This window comes from Nerophis ophidion, linkage group LG08 (genome assembly GCF_033978795.1).
Source record: "Nerophis ophidion isolate RoL-2023_Sa linkage group LG08, RoL_Noph_v1.0, whole genome shotgun sequence".
NCBI classification, from domain to species: domain Eukaryota; kingdom Metazoa; phylum Chordata; class Actinopteri; order Syngnathiformes; family Syngnathidae; genus Nerophis; species Nerophis ophidion.
Window position 1 is genome coordinate 60,081,447 of NC_084618.1, and position 25,764 is coordinate 60,107,210.

The 25,764-nt window shown below is 40.2% G+C and overlaps 1 protein-coding gene across 5 annotated transcripts in view; it reads right to left on the reverse strand.

Annotated features, from left to right (window-relative positions):
* The window catches only part of raraa (retinoic acid receptor, alpha a), a 397,302-nt gene that overhangs the window by 78,219 nt on the left and 293,319 nt on the right, over positions 1-25,764 (reverse strand). Inside the window, exon 1 of one of the 5 annotated variants that reach the window (XM_061909158.1) lies at positions 25,360-25,764. This exon is cut by the window's right edge and continues 185 nt beyond it. The exons of the other annotated variants lie outside the window; for them this stretch is intronic. Coding sequence (XP_061765142.1) covers positions 25,360-25,537 — 178 coding nt within the window. The 5' untranslated portion in view covers positions 25,538-25,764. The remainder of the gene's footprint in view (positions 1-25,359) is intronic. 5 annotated transcript variants of the gene reach the window in all.

Consider the following 25,764-nt stretch of genomic DNA (forward strand, 5'->3'; position numbering starts at 1 on the left):
GCACCTATTGTACATAAAAAAAACACATAAAAAATACGAAAAGAAAACAGACTAGTGCTTTTCAACTGGTGGCCCCAGATTCAAATCTGACTGTTGGGCCGCCAGTTTACTAGGCATGGTCTCTACGTATATACTATATTTGTACCATGAATTGATTTATGTGAACCCCGACTTAAACAACTTGAAAAACTTATTCGGGTATTACCATTTAGTGGTCAATTTTACCGGAATATGTACTGTACTGAACAATGTACTAATAAAAGTTTCAATCAATCACTTAATCAACGTTTCCGGTGGTACAATTTATCAAGGATGTGTTTGGGTGTCATTTATTTCCTTCTTTTAAAGGCAAAAAGATATGGATCATGATTGTGTCATACTGTACATCCAACCTAAAAGTATAAAGCTAGTGGGGACCAGTGTTAGGCATTGTTTGGATTTGGACAACTCCAGTTCAGATTTACAACCATTGTCCATTTCAATTCTTTTATAAAAAGGCAGAGTTAAATATGTACTATTTGCACAGGGCTATTTTCAACCAGTATATAAATATCAACCGTTTGAACTTGAATAAAAATGTTAAGACATTCTTTCCACAGGAGTACACTTTCACAAATGTTTCAATTTATTTTTTTAAAACTCATAAAAACAACTATTTTACACATATGTTGTTTTTGAGTTAGAGATAGGGATGTTCCAATTGGGGTTATTTTCCGTTATCGTGAATGACGTGCTACTTCAATCACTCACATCGAAATAACTCGTGATATAGAACAGCCAACATATTGGATAATGACGGAGTGAAAAGTTAGAGAACTTTTACTGAGACAACGCAGCAATGTCAGTAGGCGATCAACGTCGCAAAACAGTTGCAATAGCAGAATCAATGTGAGTAGTCGACTCCTTGCTGCGTGCCGCCATTGTTGTTTGAATCAAACAGACGCTTCGACACTACGTCACATCTATGAAATCCTGCCTGGCGATCCTTTTTGGTTCATTATTTTTTGCTTTCCTGAAGGAGTTTGCATTACCCTCGATCCCAGATCCTTGTGCGGAGCTCAGCAAACTACAAACCCCGTTTCCATATGAGTTGGGAAATTGTGTTAGATGTAAATATAAACGGAATACAATGATTTGTAAATCCTTTTCAACCCATATTAAATTAAATGCATTACAAAGACAAGATATTTGATGTTAAAACTCATAAACTTTATTTTTTTTTTTGCAAATAATAATTTACTTAGAATTTCATGGCTGCAACACGTGCCAAAGTAGTTGGGAAAGGACATGTTCATCACTGTTACATCACCTTTTCTTTTAACAACACTCAATAAACATTTGGGGACTGAGGAAACTAATTGTTAAAACTTTGAAAGTGGAATTATTTCCCATTCTTGTTTTATGTAGAGCTTCAGTCGTTAACAGTACGGGGTCTCCGCTGGCGTATTTTATGCTTCATAATGCGCCACACATTTTCGATGGGAGACAGAACTGGACTGCAGGCGGGCCAGGAAAGTACCTGCACTCTTTTTTCACGAAGCCACGCTGTTGTAACACTTGTCTTGCTGAAATAAGCAGGGGCGTCCATGATAACGTTGCTTGGATGACAACATATGTTGTTCCAAAACCTGTATGGACTTTTCAGCATTAATGGTGCCTTCACAGATGTGTAAGTTACCCATGCCTTGGCCACTAATACACCCCCATACCATCACAGATGCTGGCTTTCGAACTTGGCGCCAATAACAATCCGAATGTTTTTTTTCCTCTTTGTTCTGGGGGACACCACGTCCTCTGTTTCCAAATATAATTTGAAATGTGGACTTGCCAGACCACAGAACACCTTTCGACTTTGCATCAGTCCATCTTAGGTGAGCTCGGGCCCAGCCAAGCCGGCGGCGTTTCAGGATATTGTTGATAAATGGGTTTGGCTTTGCATAGTAGAGTTTTAACTTGCACACACAGATGTAGCGACGAACTGTAGTTACTGACAGTGGTTTAATGAAGTGTTCCTGAGCCCATGTGGTGATATCCTTTACACTATGTCGTCGGTTTTTGATTCTTGTTTTATGTAGAGCCTCAGTCGTTCAACAGTCCGGGGTCTCCGCTGTCGTGTTTTACACTTCATAATGCGCCACATATATTTTCGATGGGAGACAGGTCTGGACTGCAGGCGGGCCAGGAAAGTACCCGCACTCTTTTTTTACGAAGCCACTCTGTTGTAACACGTGCTGTATGTGGCTTGGCATTGTCTTGCTGAAATAAGCAGGGGCGTCCATGAAAAGGACGGTGCTTAGATGGCAGCATATGTTGTTTCAAAACCTGTATGTACCTTTCAGCATTACTGGTGCATTCACAGATGTGTAAGTTACCCATGCCTTGGGCACTAATGCACCCCCATACTATCACAGAGGTTGGCTTTTGAACTTTGCATTGATAACAGTCTGGATGGCTCGCTTCCCCTTTGGTCCAGATGACACGTCGAATATTTCCAAAAACATTTTGAAATGTGGACAAAACTTTTTCACTTTTGCGTCAGTCCATCTTAGATGATCTCGGGCCCAGAGAAGCCGGCGGGGTTTCTGGATGTTAAATGGTTTTCGCTTTGCATAGTACAGCTTTAACTTGCACTTACAGATGTAGCGACAAACTGTATTTAGTGACAGTGGTTTTCTGAACTGTTCTTGAGCCCATGTGGTGATATCCTTTAGAGATTGATATCGGTTTTTGATACAGTGCCGTCTGAGGGATCGAAGGTCACGGTCATTCACTGTTGGTTTCTCGTCATGCCACTTACGTGGACTGATTTCTCCAGATTCTCTGAACCTTTTGATGATATAATGGACAGTAGATGTTGAAATCCCTAAATTTCTTGCAATTGGACTTTGAGAAACATTGTTCTTAAACTGTTTGACTATTTGCTCACGCACTTGTGGACAAAGGGGTGTACCTCGCCCCATCCTTGTGAAAGACTGAATATTTTTTGGGAAGCTGTTAGTATACCCAATCAGGGCACCCACCTGTTCCCAATAAGCCTGCACACCAGTGGGATGCTCCAAATTAGTGTTTGATGAGAATTCCTCAACTTTATCAGTATTTATTGCCACCTTACCCAACTTCTTTGTCACGTGTTGCTGGCATCAAATTCCAAAGTCAATGAATATTTGCACAACAATTTTTTTTTTTAACATCAAATATGCTGTTTTTGTCGCATATTCAACTGAATATAGGTTGAGAATGATTTGCAAATCATTTTATTCTGTTTATTTTTACATCTAACACAATTTTCCAAATCATATGGAAAACAGGGTTTGTACATCGCCCAGCCCTACGTACTATAAAACAGATTACAATGTCTTCGGTGGGTAAAAACATGCTGAGCTTGCAGCCATGCAAAACCCAGGGTAACTTGAACCCAAGCCTGGTGTGGAAACTTCCACCTCTTCCACCCCCACACCCTTGAGGGTCCAGTTAACCCAGGCTGACCTCTGTTAACTGCTCCGACCCAAGGCCTCCTTACAACATATAAAGCATCTATTGCGACCAATAGAAACTTGCACGCCTCTCACCCAGTTAAGTCTGTCCATTAAGCTAAGTGGGGACCATCTTTTATTAAAGAGTTGCGGATGTATAATTCAGGCGACAAAGAGGACCGTCATGAATAGGGACACAGACACAGGTAAGGACAGCTATTGCAGTACAGTACTATGTTATACACAATAACAAAGTAGGAAAGAAGAGTGAGAGTGGATGCAAGTGAGAGAAGGCAGATTTGAAGTCCAACTCTCCATGTTCCTCACCCACAAAGGGTCCTGGGGGAGCCACTGATGTTAATACACTTATTAAGCCTCTCAACTGAAGCTGACTCCACCTCTTCAACCCCGTGCATCAAGAGCTCCTCTCTGTCCAGCACTCTCTTTGCCTGCCAGGCTTCAGCCACTTGCTTCCACAGTGAGATCAAACAGTCCAAGCAGACCAGCTCAAGGGAAGCGTGTGATGGTGCTTCCCCACTGAGCGGCCATGCAGGTTGGGGTGGATGTATCAAGCCCGTGGTGCCTCCCAGCAGGCTTTGTGGAAGCAGGCAGAGGGGAAGTTCCTCGGCGCTTGCATCCTTTTAAGTCGTCAGACTAAAATTCCCATGCATCTCTTACCCGCTGTTGGGGATTACTGCCGTGAAAGGCTTTATTTCTTTTGGCTTCAAGTTGATTAAAAGGGTGGTCAGGTTAGCAGGTAAAAAAAAAAAAAGTGTCGGCCCTCACAAACATTACTTAACACAATCGAGGCGCAGCAGGTTTAATCGCTGCATTACGTCCAATTCATAATTTACATCAGCTGAGGAAGTTTTCTGCTGCAGACAGACGAAGCACATTTGTGCGGCCATGCACACTGCACGCACACTACTTGACTAAGCCTTTCAAGCTGGACTGCCCTCTTTAGCAGCCCGATGGCCTTGTTTCAAGGAGGATTGAGGTAATGTCGGCGTCCTCACGTGAATGTTGTTGATTCGGCGCCATTCAAAGGGGTCTCATTCACACTTACAAAACGGAAGGTTTTACATGTGTATAATAGGACAAGGATTTAGGTCGGGGTCGGCAACCCAAAATGTTGAAAGAGCCACATGGGGCCAAAAATACAACAAAAAAAATCATGTCTGGAGCCGCAAAACATTAAAAGCCTTATATAAGTAATCCTGATATAATACATGATGTGTCTATATTAGCTGCTATAGCCTATTTTCAAAGGCTGACGCAAACCTTTGTTGACAGAAAAGTTGTATTTAAATTTTTATTTTCCCATTTCTGCAACATTGGAAATCATTGGTAAAATGGCGGCTTCTCACAGGATGAGATAACTTCTGGAAATTACGGGCTCGGAATGGCCTAAGGTATAGATGTGTGTGTCCAGGTTTAAGAAAACAGAAGGCTGTCTGCTTCTATTGGATTTATTACAATCTTTGTAAGCTGGGAAACGTTTGCTGTGGTCTGGAAAAACATGGCACACAAACAACTATCAGAACTGCAGCCAATAGTACATACAGATAATGTGTCATAAAACATGCAAATATAAATTAAATGCGGAGATGACATAAGTAAAGGAAATTAAATGAGCGCAAATATACCTATAAACGAGGCATAATGATGCAATATGTACACACAGCTAGCCTAAATAGTATGTTAGCATTGATTAGCTTGCGTTTGGTGGACAAAATGAGACAAAGTAGGAGCGGCATAAAACAGGTCTTTCTGTGGCAGCGTCGGAGAAAGTTGTGCATGTAAACAAACTACAAAGAGTTCAAGAAACGCTGAAATTAGTAGGACAAAACGGTGCTTGCCAAATACTCTCATCAGTGAAGCATGTTTAATATTAACAGTGTTTTTTTTTTAACAATTAGGCAATTAGGAAGGTTTGTGTCATGTTTACCTCTTACAGAAAAGATATTAAAACTATTAGGGGGTGTAACGGTACGTGTATTTTTATTGAACCGTTTCGGTAAGGGGGTTTCGGTTCGGTATCGGGGTGCACCAAACGAGTTTATAAGCTAAAGTCTTAACAAGCTGGTTTGCTTCTTCTGCCTCTGTCTCAGCACCCAGCATTGTCCCACCCACACAACCATCTGATTGGTTACATACTTAGCGGTAACAGCCAATCAGCAGTGCGTATTCAGAGCACATGTAGTAAATGCTTCAGCGTCGAGCAGATAGGTGTTTAGTAGGTGAGCAAAAGGCAGCGTACTCTACCCAAATGATAATAAACACCTCCCAGTAAACTACTACTAACATCACTATGAGCCCGTTGACCTTCTAGACACTTAAACTCAGCTCGCTCGCAGTTCTGGCTTGAGGTAAAGGCTAATTAGCTTTTAGTGTAATGTTAGCTCTGCCTCACAATACGAAGGTCCTGCAGTCCTGGGTTCAATCCCAGGCTCGGGATCTTTCTGTGTGGAGTTTGCATGTTCTCCCCGTGAATGCATGGGTTCCCTCCGGGTACTCCGGCTTCCTCCCACTTCCAAAGACATGCACCTGGGGATAGGTTGATTGGCAACACTAAATTGGCCCTAGTGTGTGAATGTGAGTGTTAATGTTGTCTGTCTATCTGTGTTGGCCCTGTGATGAGGTAGCGACTTGTCCAGGGTGTTCTCCGCCTCCCGCTCGATTGTAGCTGAGATAGGCGCCAGCGCCCCCCGCGACCCCAAAAGGGAATAAGCGGTAGAAAATGGATGGATGGATAACCCAAAAATTTGTATTTTGTTGTTTTCTTACTGTACCGAAAATGAACCGAACCGTGACCTCTAAACCGAGGTACGTGCTGAACCGAAATTTTTGTGTACCGTTACACCCCTACAAAAAATATATGTTTTTCTTCATCTTTTTCCATTTTCACACATCTCTGAAAGAGGTCCTAAAAAATCTCATGCGGCTCTAGAGGCGCGGGTTGCTGATCCCCGATTTAGGTCATTGAGTAGCAGACTTGCTATGCCAATGCTGTTGGCAACCACTGGATGCAGGCCAGGTCTCTTGCAGTAAAAAAAGCCAATAACGACGAGTTGCCCAGCCCAGCCAAGCCACTCACTCTCTGTCTGCTACTGATTTTTGCTGAAAATGTATCCACTAATATTACTGTATTTGAAAATGTCAACCCTGCCAGACACCCCCTCCCACTCCAACGTCTCCCGCAGTGTGAGACCTTTCTTCTTTGGGCTGAGAGATGCTGACAGCCCAGACAATAATCCAACTGTATTGTAAAACTAAGAGCAGTACTTTGCAATGGCTTCCCTGAAATATAGGGGGGACAAAAGAGTCAGGATGGAGCAGGGCTGGTGATTACCTCCGCCAAGGTTTGATTGTAGTCGATTGTGTGGGATGGATTGATTAATGGTGTCTTCAAGTGAGGCAAAATCGAGAGAACTACTTGGCTGCAACCAGCACAGGAGCTGTTGATTTACTCCAAACTAGTTTGGAGTCTAAAGAAGAGACAGTTTTAGCTATGAGAAGTTATGCTACATCCACACAGGCCTCTGCTATGTAGCATGATTCTTGTCAATACAACACAGTCATCGAAACAAAACTTCAGAAGAAACAAGTCTCAAGTTCTCATTTCATAATGCCCTTGAATGCATCTCAATGTCATAGGAAGACAGCTGCCTATGAAAGTATATATGAGGGAATTAGGGTTGGGGGACAGAAGTCAGATTTCTAGAAACACCTTTGACTAGTAACCAACAAAAGGTATACGGTGGTTGTTTGTTGTGTGTTTGTGTATACCACCATGCACAAAGGATCTATGACAACAATAAGGCGCCAGCAGTAACCAAATAAAATATAAACATACAGTATCTCCCCAAAGTGGATACACCCCTTACAAAACAAACAATACTGCAAATGAATCTTGGATGCACAGTGGAACTTCTTGTACGAACTTTTCCATTTATGAATTGCATACCGAAGAAAAATATGCCTAGGTGTACACTGCACAAACCTTGTCTCTGTGTGTGGACGTTTTATCCACCTATTGGGTTCCTGCGACCCTGCCATTTTGTGTCCGGCAGCACATACATTGTGGGCGGGCCAAGACATAGATGTGCTCTTCAATAACGATTCAAATTCGAATTGTAATCTTTATTCATCCCGATTGTAAATCAATTAAAATATTTCAATTAAGAAAGAAAAATTACATTAAATTTTTTTTATGACAATCAATTTTTAAAAATAAGTTTTTAGCGACTAGAAGGAGCTTTTCTAACCTTTAACCTGTTTAAAAAAAGTTTCATTAGAATTATTACACCACATAATACACGGTGAGAATCGGTTAGAATCTAGGATCGTGTTGTAACGGGAATCGATTATGAATTGAATTGTCACCCCAGAAATTGTAATGAATCGACTTGTTAGGTGCCCAAAGATTCAGAATCAGAAGTACCTTATTAATCCCCGAGGGGAAATTCACATCCCTACAGTTCCAGCTCTGGTGTTCATTTAGTCATTCTATTTTTGTGGTTTGAAACGTTCAGGAAGTATCCACAGCGTTGTCGACATTGCCCCTCCTTTGCACCCCCAAATTTTCTGTGCACGCAAAGAAGATCAACCAACAAGGTAGTGTTGATTTGACTGTAGGCAAGACACAATTATCTTGCTACTCACTATAGAGGACAGTAAGTCTATACTGCTAAGACTACTCTACCACTTCCACATTTCATTCTGTTCTTTGACAAAATAGACTCAGTTTTGTAAGACATTGGAGGATGCGTCAGAGTAAAAACACAACCCTTTCTTTCAATGGCACATCTTAACATGCACCGTCATCTCCCAAGTTACATCAATGCTTTTATCAGAAAACAAGAAGCGGCCTGTAACCCGAGCATGTCTGCCTCCCATCTTTGGAACAGACCTTCCAATCCATCACTAACCAGCACAGCACTCTTCTTTTCCATCGCCTCATTTTGGCACTCCATTTCATCGCAGTCCCAGGTGGGCCTTTAAGAGTCAAATGTCGGGAGGGTCGAGGTCCAGACGAACATGTAATGAATATGAAATGATTCAGAGGGGGTGGTGGGAACAGGACGACATTCGGCGTTCTCCCAACGACACCGACTGAGTCAAGTTGGGCTGGGTCGGGCTCGCGTGAGAGAGGCGAGGAGATGAGAACACACAATAAAGCATATCTAAAGTTACATCACAGAAAAAAGGCAGCGTAAATCAAGACACACACAAGGACCTTGTCTTCCTCCCGGAAGCCACTTAGGCCAGACATTATGATACGCAGTCCAAATAAGGACATTAATGTGATTATCTGACAGACTGCTGGTATCATGTCCATCTTAAAAGCAGGAATGCAAACTAATCAAAAGCCCCATTTTAGCAAAAGAGGAGGCGGGGCTTTGTTGCACAAATAAGGATTACGTTTTGAGTAGTCCTGCTTATTTTAGCCCCTCCTTATAAAAAAAAAACAAACATGAGCAGCGCCATCGCATTTCATCTCTTCTGCTGCTGACTGAGACGGCAGTAACACGGAGCTATTTTTTGCCCAGACAGCAAAAGAACTGCCAGGGCTTTAGTATTTTTAGTCCGCTAAGCTCTCTACCCTATTTTCTTGGCTTCCCCGCTCTCTAAACCGGATGGCATTCCATTGTGGATGTTTGTGTAGGTACGCCACAGAGGAGGAGGGGACGCCTTGAGGTGTACACAAGTCATGTGACCTGGGTCGTGCGAGAGAGAAAGAGAGAGAGAGAGTGCATATTCTGATGAAACATGGCAGGATTACATGTAATCACTATGTAGCTCAGGAGTAACCTTGTCTCCAGTCTAGATGCCACTGCAAGCGACGTCCACCTGAATAAATGGACGCCACACCCTGAATATTTGCCATAAGATTATTTCTTTTGTTCAAGGTGGTTGCTGTCATAAATTACACGCTAGAGGACCGATCGCATTGATCGACAAGTCACGTCAACAAATGTAGTTGTGCGTGAGAGAGCATGCCATGGGTTTGACTTTTGGATTATTTTGACTGTTTACCTTAGGTTTCACAATTATAATCAGACAAAAACACATGATGGTGGTGTAACAACATCAATGAAATATTAAATTACTTCCTACAAATGGTTCTGATTTAAATGATTTGTTTTAGCACTTAAAAGTAATTTCCCGAGTTTGTAAACAATAACAAAAAATATTTTGGTAATAAAAAATACTCATCTTACCACTGTAGTATCAACCAATACCGTTACTGTTTTTGGTGTTGGTACCATAAACATGTGTATTTATCCGCCCATCTTTGTTTACATTCCAGAGCTCTAGCTTAGCAGTTACCATATCCTTTTATTGTGTGGAGAGTAGCATCTTTATTCATTGTCCTCCAGTGATAATGGTACTTAATTTTCCACAATAGAGATGACGATTACTGACTTAGAAGTGGATTTGCACTGTTGAGGGACATTAGCTACGTTGCGTTGGATGCGTTTGTTCGCTTGTCGCTGTCAAAATTGCGGGTAGAGTGTATCATCGACATATATTATCACAATATAATGATAGTATTAAAAACTACTGTCGGAAAAATGTATATTGTACATCATCTACAGCAGGGGTGTCAAACTCGTTTTTTTATTGAGGTAAACTTTGCAGTTATTGTTTCCCACAGAGGGCCGCTTGTAACCATAAATAATGTATAAATATAAATGTATATAAACATGATACATGTACATAACTGCCAATGGATATATATTTTTTACACATACTGTAAAAAAAAACATTTAGATTTTACTCTAAAAACTGGCAGCTCAGTAAAAAGAGAAAAAAAGAAAGAAATGGAATGGAAAAACAGTATGACTGTTTTTGTAAGAGTAAAATTCATGGAAAAGAGTTGTTAGTTAAAAAAAAATATGTGAACTCTGCAGTTGTTATTTCAATAGTGTATTATTGTATATGAAAAAAGGGTCCAAAAGTAGATTTTACGGTAAAAAATGGAGTCGCCAAAATTTTACTGTAAAATCTATTGTCATTTTTGGAGTATATAATTTGATGGATAACTTGTTTTGAAATCATAATTCAAGCAGGTATTAAGTATTTATCTTTATTTTAACAAAAATATTTTTGGGGAATATCCATCCATCCATCCATTTTCTTCCGCTTATCCAAGGTCTTCCCTCTCCCCAGCCACTTCGTCCAGCTCCTCCCGGGGGATCCTGAGGCGTTCCCAGGCCAGCCGGGAGACATAGTCTTCCCAACCTGTCCTGGGTTTTCCCTGTGGCCTCCTGCCGTTCGGACATGCCCTAAACACCTCCCTAGGGAGGCGTTCAGGTGGCATTCTGAGCAGATGCCCGAACCACCTCATCTGGCTCCTCTTGATGTGGAGGAGCAGTGGCTTTACTTTGAGCTCCTCCCGGATGGCAGATCTTCTCACCCTATCTCTAAGGGAGAGCCCCACCACACGGCGGAGGAAACTCATTTCGGCCGCTTGTACTGATCTTGTCCTTTCGGTCATAACCCAAAGCTCATGACCATAGGTGTGGATGGGAACGTAGTTTGACCGGTAAATTGAGAGCTTGGCCTTCCGGCTCAGCTCCTTCTTCACTACAAAGGATCGATACAGCGTCCGCATTACTGAAGACGCCGCACCGATCGGCCTGTCGATCTCACGATCCACTCTTCCCACACTCGTGAACAAGACTCCGAGGTACTTGAACTCCTCCACTTGGGGAAATATCTCCTCCCTAACCTGGAGATGGCACTCAACCCTTTACCGGGGGCGAACCAAGGACTCGGAATTGGAGGGGCTGATTCTCATCCCAGTCGCTTCACTTTTTTGTTTTTAAGTCAAAATGGAAAGAACAGATACATAAAAGTACTTTATTGACACATTTTTCCAGGCGTTCACAGGCCACATAAAATGATGTGGCTGACCAGGTCTAGTCCCCTGGCCTTGAGTTTGACCTATGGTCTATAGTATGTTAAGTTAAGTTAAAGTACCAATGATTGTCACACACACACTAGTTGTGGTGAAATTTCTCCTCTGCATTTGACCCATCCCCTTGATAACCCCCTGGGAAGTGAGGGGGAGCAGTGGGCAGCAGCGGTGTCGCGCTCGGGAATCATTTATTCATTTATGGTGATTTAACTTTAAATTCCAACCCTTGATGCTGAGTGCCAAGCAGGTAGGCAATGAAACCATGTTTTTATAGTCTTTGGTATGACTCGGCCGGGGTTTGAACTCACAACCTACCGATCTCAGGGCGGACACTCTAACCACTAGGCCACTGAGTAGGTTATGTAGTAGTATGTATATAGTAGGTATGTTGCACAACCCTATCATGTGATCTGCATTATTCCGTATTGGAAAAATCGCTTACATTTTCCTAGGATTCCTTCTTTTTTGACAAATCTTTTGGAAAGGGATTACCATTATTTCCAGACAATAGAGGGCACCAGGATATAAAGCGCACCCACTAAATTTTAGAAGAAAAAAATAATTTTTCCAGATTATAAAGCGCAAATACATACATTGCGTTTGGCAAAAAAGTATGTAAATAAACATTTACAGTAAGATTCTGTAAATGTTTATTTACATACTTTGTTGCCAAACGGTGTCTGTGCCACCGCTCTAAAACGGCTGACCAAACAAAACGGAGTCATCGTCATGGACCCACTAGCTGCGAAAGCTAGCTCTCCAGACTCAGTAACTCCACGGTGACGTCTTGGTGAATTTACTGTGGAATCGTGAACGTTTCAGCATATTAGCTAATGCTAACAACGCAAGTGTCATTACATTATGATAGCACGCACAAATACGCATGAAAACACTCCTACAGACATCACACATTGGACGGTTAAGTACGTATAAACAGTTTTGGTTATATTGTAAAACTTACAAACGTGGCTTGGAGTGATGAATGAAGAATACATCCGAGTAGAAACGCTATGGACACCAATAAAACACCCACTCAGTGTTTTGCCCATCCATCCATCCATTTTCTACCGCTTATTCCCTTTCGGGGTCGCGGGGGGCGCTGGCACCTATCTCAGCTACAATCGGGCGGAAGGCAGGGTACACCCTGGACAAGTCGCCACCTCATCGCAGGGCCAACACAGATAGACAGACAACATTCACACTCACATTCACACACTAGGGCCAATTTAGTGTTGCCAATTAACCTATCCCCAGGTGCATGTCTTTGGAAGTGGGAGGAAGCCGGAGTACTCGGAGGGAACCCACGCATTCACGGGGAGAACATGCAAACTCCACACAGAAAGATCCCGAGCCTGGATTTGAACCCAGGACTGCAGGAACTTCGTATTGTGAGGCAGACGCACTAACCCCTCTGCCTATTTATTTATTTTTAAAGGTATTTTGTTTTAAGGCTGCCAGTGAAGACAAATCCATAAATTAGCATTTCCAACTTATAAGTCACAGGATTCAAAGTGTAGGAAAAACTATCGGCTTATAGTCTAGAATTTACGGTACTAACCATAACTGAGGTACCACTGTACATCACTATGGTATGTGTCGGTTATTGTGAAATTGCGAAGAGCCGTGACGCAGCATGTGAATGCCCAGTTTCACCTGGCCACTGTGTCGGTCGGACGGCAACAGACAAAGAGAGAGAGAGAAACAGGAGACCCTTTGGGAATGAAAATGCCTCGCAGATGAATTCTCCAAGGATGAATGTCCCGGGTTCAATACCGAAATGAATTTATGTGTGTTCCATTATGCAGGGGTGGGCTATGAAACATGGCGAGAGCGCCCTCCCCTCGTTGTGCCGCTGAGCTAGCCATGCACGGCGCGTTTGCGAACAAGCCATCTGTAGAGATAAGTAAAGAAGTGATTACAACAGGGCCAGCTCCATTTCTGACAGTTGACGCTTGGCTGAACCCATGCAGCGAATTGATTTAAATGAAGAAGCTATGAATATTTTAAAGGCTGCAACCCCCTCTCTTGAAGCTCAGCCGCCCACTCACTCCTGTGTGTGTGCGTACAACGGGATGGACAGAAAGGGAAAGGTCATTATTGAAAGTGAGATTACGGAGCTATTGTCACAACTTCCCTCTTTCTTTAGGGCCTGAAGGATCCTTGCTGTGTGCCGTGTTCATCAAAGTGGGCTTTGCAGTGTACACAAAGCCTTGTTTGGGGATTTGGCTTTCAAGTAAAGTGGTGGAGAAGCAACTGATGCCCCCTAAACCACTCTACAAACAGGAGGTGGTTGCACACACCTGCCAAACATGATGCATTTCTATCACAGGACATGTGACAGAAGACACTGGTTCTTGGGAGAATACGGCCGTCACACCTTTTTTATCAAACAAACAAAAAAAAAAGTCCATCTGGTGAAAAGGTGTTGCTGTTTTTGGGAAGTAATGGCAGGTTGGGAGAGATGTTACCCCGCGGCGGCGTTGAACCCCCTTTGACCTTTCACCATGACAAACATACCTCAGTGACAAAAGTGCGTTATTGATGTGCACCTGAAGGTGAAGGCAGGCGTGATTCTGTGGACACAAGCCGATCTCGCTCCCTCTTTCTGTCAGGCGGCCGCGTTCCAAGCATTTAGGGCTACTAAATCAGTGTCGCCAAGGGCTAAAAAAAACGTGGCGCAATTTCGGAGTCCTTTCTTTATCCTGTCACTCTCACTGTATCATTTGCGTGGATGTAAAAGGAAATCTGGTAAGGCTTAGTTTACACTTGGCAGTGATAAAGAGGGCAAATGGTGAAGTTTAGGAATATTAATGTCAAGGATTTGATCGCTTTCCATAAACAGAGTCACAGATTGTAATTTTAGCGATGTTCAAAGCAGCTTTGCCAAGGAACCCTAAGTGGATTATTGCAGAAAGCAAGTGTAGTACAAACTACATACATGTGCACTTTTTTCCCCTGCACCTTTTTAAAAGGCAGTTTTTTTCCCGATGCACTTAAATAATCAAATAAATCATTTAACGGTATTGAATTGAGACAAGTCAAATACTTGTGCCAGGCGGCTAACCACTGCTCAGACTGAAACTTGTCCCTTTAAACCGCCCAGAAGCTTACCTACTGGCTTTCTCGCGCTGTCTTTTTGCCAACGTGACACTGATTGACAGCATCCATCAGCTGACCAATCAGTGGTCAGACAAATTTGTCACAAAGATGTTTATAATGGCAGTTTGTATCACATCAGGATCTGGTTTGAAGCGGTTAGAGTGCATGGTCCTTAATTGTAGAGCAGAAAAAAACGTGATTTCTATTTTCGCCTACGTAATTTCCTTCATTGTTAATTTTGAAAAAGTATTATTTGTTTCAGGCACATAAAAGAGGAAGACTAAAAGAAAAACACATGCATCAAGTTTTTCAAGTCACGCTCCCTGTACTGAAGCCTATGGTTTCCCTCCACTTGATATACAAATTGCATACCTAAGTACAAATGAAATGACTTGTTTAGCAAAATTCAAATCAGCGCTTAAGGATTTTGTGATGTTTACTAAATACTGCAACAGTACATGTTTTTGTAATCAGATTGTTTGGTACAATACGAGTTCCAACACGGTATACAATAAGTGATGGACAGGAAGTGTAACTGCCTCGCAAATACATTGCCCAGACTTTGGACTAATGCTAGTGCCAAGGAGAAGTTAGAGCTTGAAAACACCATTTTGTCCATGAATTATAATTATTGGATTGAATCCAATAATAATTAGCACGGTGGAAGAGCGGTTAGTGCGTCTACCTCACAATACAAAAGTCCTGAGTAGTCCCGGGTTCAATCCCGGGCCCGGGATCTTTCTGTGTGGAGTTTGCATGTCCTCCCCATGACTGTGTGGGTTCCCTCCGGGTACTCCGGCTTCCTCCCACCTCCAAAGACATGCACCTGGGGATAGGTTGATTGGCAACACTTAATTGGCCCTAGTGTGTGAATGTGACTGTGAATGTTGTCTGTTTATCTGTGTTGGCCCTGCGATGAGGTGGCGACTTGTCCAGGGTGTACCCCGCCTTCCGCCCGATTGTAGCTGAGATAGGCACCAGCACCCCCCGCGACCCCAAAAGGGAATAAGCGGTAAAAAATGGATAGATGGATGGATTCTAGCAGTTTGTTTGTGTCAGGATAAAAAAATCATTAATGTTTAGCATTTTGCTCACTTCCAGGGGTGTCCAAACTTTTTCAATCAAGGGTTGCACACTGAAAAATATAAAAATGTAGTTGGCCACTTTGATGCATGTTGTACATTAAATATGATAAAACTAATTCATGAATGTACAACAGTATATGCTATGCCACAGGTGTCAAACTCAAGGCCGGGTATGCGTTCTTCAATTCTGACCGAAATAATGTATTTCCATCCATCCGTTTTCTACCACTAGTCCCTTTTAGGGTTGCACGGGGTGCTAAAGCTTATCTCAGCTGCATTTGGGCGGAATGCGGTGTACACAATGGACAAGTCGCCACCTCATGGCAGGGCCAACACAGATAGGACAACATTCACACTCACATTCACACACTAAGGACCATTTAGTGTTTCCAATACTGCTTGAAATTGCACAATTTGAACTTTTGATATTATCTGATCAGAACAACTATTAAATTGTATACTGTATTAAAAATACAATGTTCCAAACAATATATATCTTGTGATTTAGACTTATGATTTCAAAGCAAGTTATCCACAATTTGTCGTAAAAAATAATAATAATCCAATAATCAAATGCATAAGCAATTGTGTCACAATATTATAAGGTGATTATACATGTATATATACAAGTATTCACATTTGCAAGCGGCTCGCCGAATGTCAAGAGCTTAAAATGCGGGACAAAAATGGCCCCCCGGCCACATTTTTGACACCCTCGACTTACACTGTACCTAGAATGTATTGCATCATGTTTATGACGTATTATTACACCCCTCATAAACATTTATTGTGGTGGTACCTGCTGAATATTGTTGAAATAATGGGCAGGGTGTGACGTTCACGGTTTGTTTGCAAGGGCAACACTCATCTCTAAGCCAAGTGCAAACACAACAACCACAGTCTTCTGTGTTTCTGCCTTCCAACTACAACAACAGAACACTTACGCCCGACTAACCTCCATGCATAAATAACTTTAACGATCATTTTTGTATTGATGCAGGGCAAAAGACTTCACCCCTTAAATAGCACAAGTCAGATTAAAGTACAATTCATCCCTCCGGGCTACGCCAGCCCACTTGGCACCCCTAACTTCAGGAGACAAGCTGGCTAAATAAAAAAAAAAATAAAACATGCCCCCTGCCTCGTCTACTCTCTATGAAAATCCCTGGTGAGCGCTGTCTTTTCATAGAGTGGACAGCACACAGAACAAGAAGCAGCATATAAGCTGCCGAGTATTTCCAGCCCTCCTTTTTGCCCCTTCTTCATAAACCCCCCGTGTTGGCGTGTGACAGTCATGTGAACAAGGCCATGCACATTCTTTCATGCATGAGTCCGTAATTGCTGGAAGGGTTCTGAAGGGCATTTTTTAATATGAAAGACCGGATCTCTTTTTTCCTTACAAATATTCAGCATTGTTCCTCTGCATGGCACTAAAATACCACTGACCTACTGACTCTGCATCTTTTTATAAGTCAAAAAACTATTAGCTGAATGTGTGTGGGGCTTTTCCCAACTGTTGGTCATTGCGTTATACACTTGAATCATACAGTATATACTTTGTTGACATTAGGGCTGCAACAACTAACTGATCAGAAAAAAAAACCTTAATTTATATTCTGTTGCTTCGATTAATCGTTTAATGAATGGTTTAATGGATACCTAAAAAAATGTAAACAATGTAGGCCACATGGGGCTCCTGGAACTTTAAATACGTGGACATAATTTCTAAACAACCACAAGTTCAACTTTAGTGCTAAGGATGTGCATTAATCAGGTAAATAGAATGGTTATTATTTTAACTATTTTGCCAAAAATTCACATCGAGTTTAAAAAGTGTTTTTTATCGGATTACTCAATTAATCAAACAAACTAATCGATTATTCGATAACAAAAATAAGCAATAGCTGCCGCTTTATTTTACTGTATTAACTGACAAACAGTTTTAGATTAGCTCTAGGACTTTATATAAGTGGAACCATATCTGAGCTAAATTTAAGTTATATTTTAACCTAATCAAGCAGTAAAACCATGTAATTGTTTTAGGCTCAAGAAAGTCAAAGAGATAATCACAATAAAAAAATATGTTAAAAAAATATATATATTACTTAATAAAATAAAAAGATCTGTACATTATATTATCTTTTTGTTTTGTTTTTTTACTAAAATTGATCAATTAAAAACTGATATTGTTTAAATATTTCATGTTAAAAACATACTTAAGTAAAACTAAAAAAAAAAAATGTAATAAATTAATATATAATTAAAGTAATTCATAGATGCCCTGCGATGAGATGGCGACTTGTCCAGGGTGTACGCCGCCTTCCGCCCGATTGTAGCTGAGATAGGCACCAGCCCCCCCTCGCAACCCCAAAGGGAATAAGCTGTAAAAAATGGATGGATGGATGGATAGATGGATGGATAGTTCATAGATTTGGAAAAAAGTCAAAAGTATTTTATAAAGTGTCCTTTAAAATAGTGGTCCCCAACCACCGGGCCGCAGACCAGTACCACAAGAAATTAAAAAAATTATTTATATATATATATATATATATATATTGTAATTATTAAATCAACATATAAAACACAATATATACATTATATATCAATATAGATCAATACAGTCTGCAGGGATACGGTCCGTAACCACATGATTGTATTTCTTTATGAAAAAAAAAACACCCCCGGTCCGCGGCACAAATTTTCAAGCGTTGACCAGTCTGCAGCTACAAAAATGTTGGGGACCACAGCTTTAAAAGGGTCAAGACAGCCTCACTCAGACCTCATTCATATAGTTTTGTCAAACTCAAAGCCTGGAGGCCAGATTTGGCTCGCCATGTCATTTTATGTGCCCGTAAAGTCTGGAAATAGTGTGTCAAAAAAGCACGTAATCTGAAATTATGTTGTTCTATTAATTTTGACCAACAGAGTGCATGCATGCATGCAAATGCATATCTTTTAAACTTTATTATTACCCGACAAAGAGGAAATTATTATACCATAAACTTTTTTAGATATCTGCTGGTCACCTTAACTTTTCCTTTCAAAACAAGTTGTCCACAATTTGTATGTAAATGTAATAATTAGTGCTGTCAAATTATACATTTTCTAAAATCAGAAGTAATCACTCTTCTGAATTTTGATGAATTACGAATAACCACAGTAAAATACCATTGAAAAAAGACCAGGATATTTTGACACACAGCACTTTTGTCTGAATGTCAGACAGGAGCATTTTTGTTCACGTTAAATATTTTACTTCAAAGCACGCCATTTATTTGCAGTTCTATTGAAAGTACTGTCTGAGTTTAGTTTGAAGCAAAATGTGTGGTGAGCACACCAACCGGAGTTCTGTCTCAGAGGTGCTTTGACCTCATTGGCTACCATTAAGGTAAAAGAGCATTTATGTTAAAAAATAAATGTGGTACTTAATCTGTTTATTCACAGTTAATGAGTAATCGCATGAGTTAGTGGGTTAAATTTGACAGCCCTACTGATAACCACCTGCATAGGCTATGGTGTATATTTATATATATGTATTGTTACAAACGGACATCTGATGTGGTGTGGATGAAAACAAGTTTGACATCCCTGTTGTATAGGGATAATTACAATCAAAAACTATATACAGACAAATATAAAAACATGTCATCCCATAAAGCTAAGCCAAATTACTTTTATGGTGCTGCTGTATGATTATTTTGTTTAAATCAATGTAATCCAAAATGTGAAATTGGATTAATCACATGTTATTATTAGCTGCATAATGCATCATTTAGATTAATTAAAATAGAAATAAAAAAATTCAATATTATTGTCAGAATGTCATACAGGAAGATTTTCTTAATGTCTAACTTGTGCATAATTTATTTGCTCAAAACTTGGAAACAGATTTATCTGAATTACAGTAAGGGTGTGTTTTGAAGTGAAATCTGCCAGCAGTCGCAGTCTCCTTACTCATTGCTGTATGACGTATGCATTGACCTGATCACTGACTGGATGACAACCTAGGTAATATCCGCAGTTAAGGTCAAGTAAATCACGTGATTAATCTGCATGTATAAATTATTAATGTGATATTTTGTTTTAACTGATTATTTTTGACAGCCGTACTTTCTTTGCATAAGGTCAATGATTCTCAAACAGTGGTATGGTCCATTTACTAGTGTGCCAAATCACTCGATTAAAGTACAGTGTTTTATTCTCCTATATTTAAACAGTGTTAATGTTCAAACTGTGTAGAATATTACAGTGGCCAAACATATGAAATACTTAAAAATATGCCTTGTTTTTAATGAATACTTAGGCCTACTACACTGTAAAAAAAACCAACCTATTTTTATGGTTAATTTACTCGAAATGTCTACTGTAATTTTTCTATTTTTTTTAAATAGGTTATAAAACTGTAGAATTTAAGACATTATCCTTAAATAAACAAACCGCCTGTTATTTTAAGCGATATGCCAGTAATGACAAACTATGTATATTTCTGTTTTTTTATAGAAAAATACCATATTAATAATACATATAATTGTATGTTTTCTCAAATTACTTTCAAATTCATGTAAAATTACAGTAATTAACTTTCATTTAATATGTAGCTTGTTATATAAAAGTATATGTCCATACTAACAATCTAACAGTTTTATATGTAATTTTAAGGAAAATGTTTTTTTTTTAATATTTATGTGTAATTTTATATTCAAGTTGAAAAATATTTGTAGTATGTTATATAAAGGTTTATGCTCACACGAACAATTTTACATTTTTCTCTGTAATATGACACTCGTTGGTAACTGCAAGACATACTTGATCACAGCCAACAGCCATACAAGTCACACTGACGGTGGTAGTACAAACAAATTTAAGACCGTTACAAATATATATACAAGCAGCTTGGCATTCTGGGTATTTGTTCTTTTGTGTTTATTTTTTCTTACAGTCTTACAGTGAAGATGTTCTCCCAAAATGTGTTTGTCATTCTTTTTTGATGTGGGTTCACAATATGGCGCATATTTGTAACGGTCTTGAATTTGTTTGTACTGCTACCGTCAGTGTGATCTGTATGGCTGTTGATCAAGTATGTCTTTCAGCTAATATAGTATAACAATCGGATCCTTGCACAACATGCGTCACAGTCGGTTCGCTACTTCTCAGGTAAGTGAGTTAATGCGACGAAAGGTTATTGAGGACGACAAGGGCAGTACCTTCACGGCACTCCCTAAAAATCTTTTACCGGTCGATATTCGGACAACCCTTCGCGAGGGTCACAGAAAGTCTCTCGTAAAGATTGGCATGTAATTTGCCAGGTCGGTAAAGCCATTCAAAGAAGGTGAATCTACTTTTCACGTAGTTTCTACAAACGGTGGCTCCCCGGTAAATTGAGTTTGAGACCCCTGATTGTAATAATTCTGAAAAAAACTGTGAAATAATGGATTTTTTCTGTGGAACTGCCAGCATTGTCACTTCATTAAAGTTGGTTGATCGTAATAAATTGCAAAAACTCTGTAGAAAAATGGTATTTTTCTGCAGAACTGTTTGCATCATCACTTTATTAAAGGTGGTTGATCTTAACAATTTAGTAAAAATCTGTAAAATTACGATATTTTTCCACAAAAAATTTAATGAAAATTTCTGTAAATATGTTTTTGATCATTATTTGGTTTACAGTGTTTTACTTCAATTTTATGGTTTTCGTTTGGCAGCCGTAGCTGCCAGTAGATTACCGTTTTTTAACGGAATTTTTTTTTTAGTGTATGCTACTGTGTTTTAATAATGGTAGTTACAGTGCTACTTGGAGAGCCAAATGTTTTCTGACGTGGTACTTGGTGAAAAAGGTTTGAGAACCACCGCAATGGGTGATAAGGAAATAGAAAAAGGAAGGCCCCCCAAAAATAGACAAACAACCCAACACTACCAAGAGACGAGTGGTATTTTAAGCTTGCAGTCTTGGGGGATTGTCTGCTGCTGTTTGAAGCTACTTTGAATTCCTGCCTAAGACGTGAAGCATGTGGTTTTGTGTTTTTCTACCAGAATGATCTAAGAAGTCGGTGACAATATCTCTCCATTTTTTATGACATGGCACCAGTGAAGGTTCTAATGCCAGCATCGACCCACACAAACACACACATTCTTGTATTTGTTACCTTTTTGAGACCAGAGAAAAAATGTCTACTTTCTTAGGACCAACCTTTCTAGATATATAGAGATTTAGATTTACAACATTGATGATGTATACATATTTTGTTTGTAATCTTCATTATTTACTCAAAGTTACTACAGTATGTCTCTATATACATATTTAATTTGTTTTATTAATTTTGGCCCAAAGGGTTGCATATTAATTTCTTACACACACTTGTTATTACATATGTTGGCCAAAGGGGGAGCACTTCAAATTTTTACACACACTTGTTATTTCATATGTTGACAAGGGGTGGAGCCCTTTTAAAAGCAACACACAGTCAATTTGAAAAATCCCTCCTTTTTGGGAACACCCTAATTTTGATAGATTTCACTGCCAGAGGTGCAAATGATTTCTATTTTTTGTTTTTTGTAATGTGCTTAAGGCCGATGACAGAGGAGTCACGAAGCACAGATGTCCCCTGTGCCACACTTTGGGCAACCCAGCTGTAGAAGCTAACTGTTAATTGGTCATGGCCACTATAATCTTAGTACAGTAGTGTATTTGTTCATATTATGGTCACACATGGGATGCGGGTTGTCTTACGTCAGCACCGAAAGTCGTAAAATCAGCTGTTCAACTGGCGGGTTTTTTCAGGAATGAATAGGAAAGTCCTTCCTAAGCTGCCGTCTTGTTTTATCATATATTGCTGCCTTTGGTTCTGTAACAACTTCTTCCCTCAGGCCATCAGACTCTTGAACGCGTCACAATAATTCCCTCAATTCCTCTCCCCCCCCAAAAAAGCAATATATTTATCTGTACAGTAACCCATTTATTTATATCTGCACCTTATTGCTCTTTTATCCTGCACCACAACAGGCAAATGCAACACAATTCCGTTCTTATCTGTACAATAAAGTTCAAATTTGAATGACAATAAAACGAAGTCTAAGTCTTTGCACCTGTCAATTTTTATTTTTGTATGCACATTACATCAACAAAAAATCCTGACTTTGGAGCAATGTTCACAGACTAGTATTTAGCTCTCAAATGGGGGTACGCATACCCCTGGGGTACTTCAAGGTATGCCAAAGGGTACATGAGATTTTTTTTAAATATTCTAAAAATAGCACCAATTCAAAAATCCTTTATAAATATATTTATTGAATAATACTTCAACAAAATATGAATGTATGTTAATAAACTGTGAAAAAAGAAATGCAACAATGCAATATTCAGTGTTGAAAGCTAGATTTTTTGTGGACATGTTCCATGAATATTGATGTTAAAGATTTCTTTTTTTTGAAGAAATGTTTAGAATTAAGTTCATTAATCACAGATGGATCTCTATTACAATCCCCAAAGAGGGCACTCTAAGTTGATGATTACTTCTATGTGTAGAAATCTTTATTTATTATTGAATCACTTGTTTATTTTTCAACAATAAACAAGTGATTATGTCTTTTTTTCCAAATAGTTAAAGAAAGACCACTATAAATAAACAATATTTTGCACTGTCATACAATTTAATAAATCAGAAACTGATGACATAGTGCTGTGTTTTACTTCTTTATCTGTTTTTTTTCAACCAAAAATGATTTGCTGTGATTAGGGGGTACTTGAGTTAAAAAAAATGTTCACAGGGGGTACATCGCTGAAAAAAGGTTGAGAACCACTGCTCTGTTAGATGCAATGGTTTTCCGTATTGGGACAGTGATTTATGTCCTAACTTGTTTACCGGTCCTCATATGGAAGGTACTATTCCTTGTTGATGTCTCATGAAGGGTAGAAATACAGAAACACACACACACACACACACACACACACACACACACACACACACACACACACACACACACACACACACACACACACACACACACACACACACACACACACACACAAGAGCTCTGTGGTGGAGCTAAACAATGTTGAGTAGAGTGTGGGATCAGAGGTCTCTTCCTGGGCCAAAAAACCCCCACACGCTCAAGCTCACATGGTTTGAATCAATGCTGCCACTAACGCTGTCTAGTGGGCCAATTCAATAATTACTATGCATTTTGTGCTCGGAGGCCAAAAAGAATTGTGTAAATACGGGGTGAACATTGTGGCAAATACAGTTGTCAAGAAGCAGTTTATTGCTTCTGCTACACATCAGATCCAGAACCCCCTTTTTTTTTGGTAAATCCCTTTGTCATGTGCTTTTAAGGTCTTGAGTCAAGGAGGAAATTGGCCCTTAAGTCTTTTTTTTTAACACTCCTTCAGCTGTGAAAGACAACAGAAAGACCTGCAAGAAAGACTTTGTTGTTGCAATAAAACTATATTAGGTGTCATTTCACTTTTAGAAACACAATGCAATAAAACTAAACTTGCACATATTAAAAGGCCTACTAAAATGACATTTTCTTATGTAAACGGATAGCAGGTCCATTCTATGAGTCATACTTGACACGTATTTTTGCTGAAAGGATTTAGTAAAGAACATCCACAATAAAGTTCTCAACTTTCGGTGCTAAGAGAAATGCCCTGCATCTACCGGAAGTCGCATATGACGACGTCACATGTTTGATGGCTCCTCACATATTTACATTGTTTTTAATGGGAGCCTCCAACAAAAAGTGCTATTCGGACCGTGAAAAGGACAATTTCCCCATTAATTTGAGCGAGGATGAAAGATTCGTGTTTGAGGATATTGATAGCGACAGACTAGAAAAAAAAAAAAACGCGATTGCGTTGGGACGGATTCCGATGTTTTTAGACACATTTACTAGGTTAATTCTGGGAAATCCCTTATCTTTCTATTGTGTTGCTAGTGTTTTAGTGAGATTAAATAGTACCTGATAGTCGGAGGTGTGTGTCCACAGATGTCTTGACGCGCAGAGTCTCAGAGGAGTCGACGGCAGCTCAGGACGGCACAAGCTCAGCTCTTTTCCGTTAAGAACTGACTTTTTAAGCACAATTTTCTCACCGAAACCTGCTGGTTGACATTTGGTCGGGATACATGTTCTCTTAACCGCGCTCTGATCCATAGGAAAGATTCAACCCCAGGAATTTTAAACAAGGAATCACCGTGTGTTTGTGTGGCTAAAGGCTAAAGCTTCCCAACTCAATCTTTCTACTGTGACTTCTCCAATATTAATTGAACAAATTGCAAAAGATTCAGCAACACAGATGTCCAAAAAACTGTATAATTATGCCGTTAAAGCAGACGACTTTTAGCTGTGTGTGTGGGCAGCGCTCATACTTCCTAAAAACTCGTGACGTCTTGCGTACACGTCATCATTACACGACTTTTCGAAGAGGAAACTCCCGGGAAATTTAAAATTGTAATTTTGTAAACTAAAAAGGCCGTATTGGCATGTGTTGCAATGTTAATATTTCATCATTGACATATACATTATCAGACTGCGTGGTGGGTAGTAGTGGGTTTCAGTAGGCCTTTAAACTTCAAAACAAAATAATGATAAGGGAGTGGGGCTTTTGCAGAGATCAGGTTAGCTTGCCCTGTTTGCAGGTTTTTATCTTTATAGCTGAGGGGGGAAAAACACCCAACGTGGGCGAACACTGAGAAAGTGGGTCAAGTGTTTAGATTGGTGCCAAGAAGGTAATTCATGCAAAAGGTGTTGATTGTGATTATTATAGGAGATGACCTACAGTGATTGGAGCCGTTCCAGTGCTGGTTTCTGACCGACGAGCTGTACGGGTGAGGACCCCCGGGAACCAGTCCTTTCTCCGGGAGCAGACACCCTCTGCTCTGGTTGTAGTAATCCATCATCAAAAAGGGATTGGGGCTGGGGTTCAGTCCCACTACGTCCACACTTTCATACATCATACGAGGTGAGGGGGGGCGGTAGTCGTCGTTATCCACTCACAAAAAAAGAACCCGCGGTGTGGATGTTAGTTCAAAAAGGCGAGACGCAAAGTGCTAGATCCATGTGTCAATGTGACGCTGCTCCGGTGTCAAGCAAGCCCCAAACTTCCAAGCGGAGGGCGCGAAATGCAGCGAGTGAAATCCGGGGGGGGGGGGGGAAGAAAGAAAAAAAAACACGAGCGAGGGAA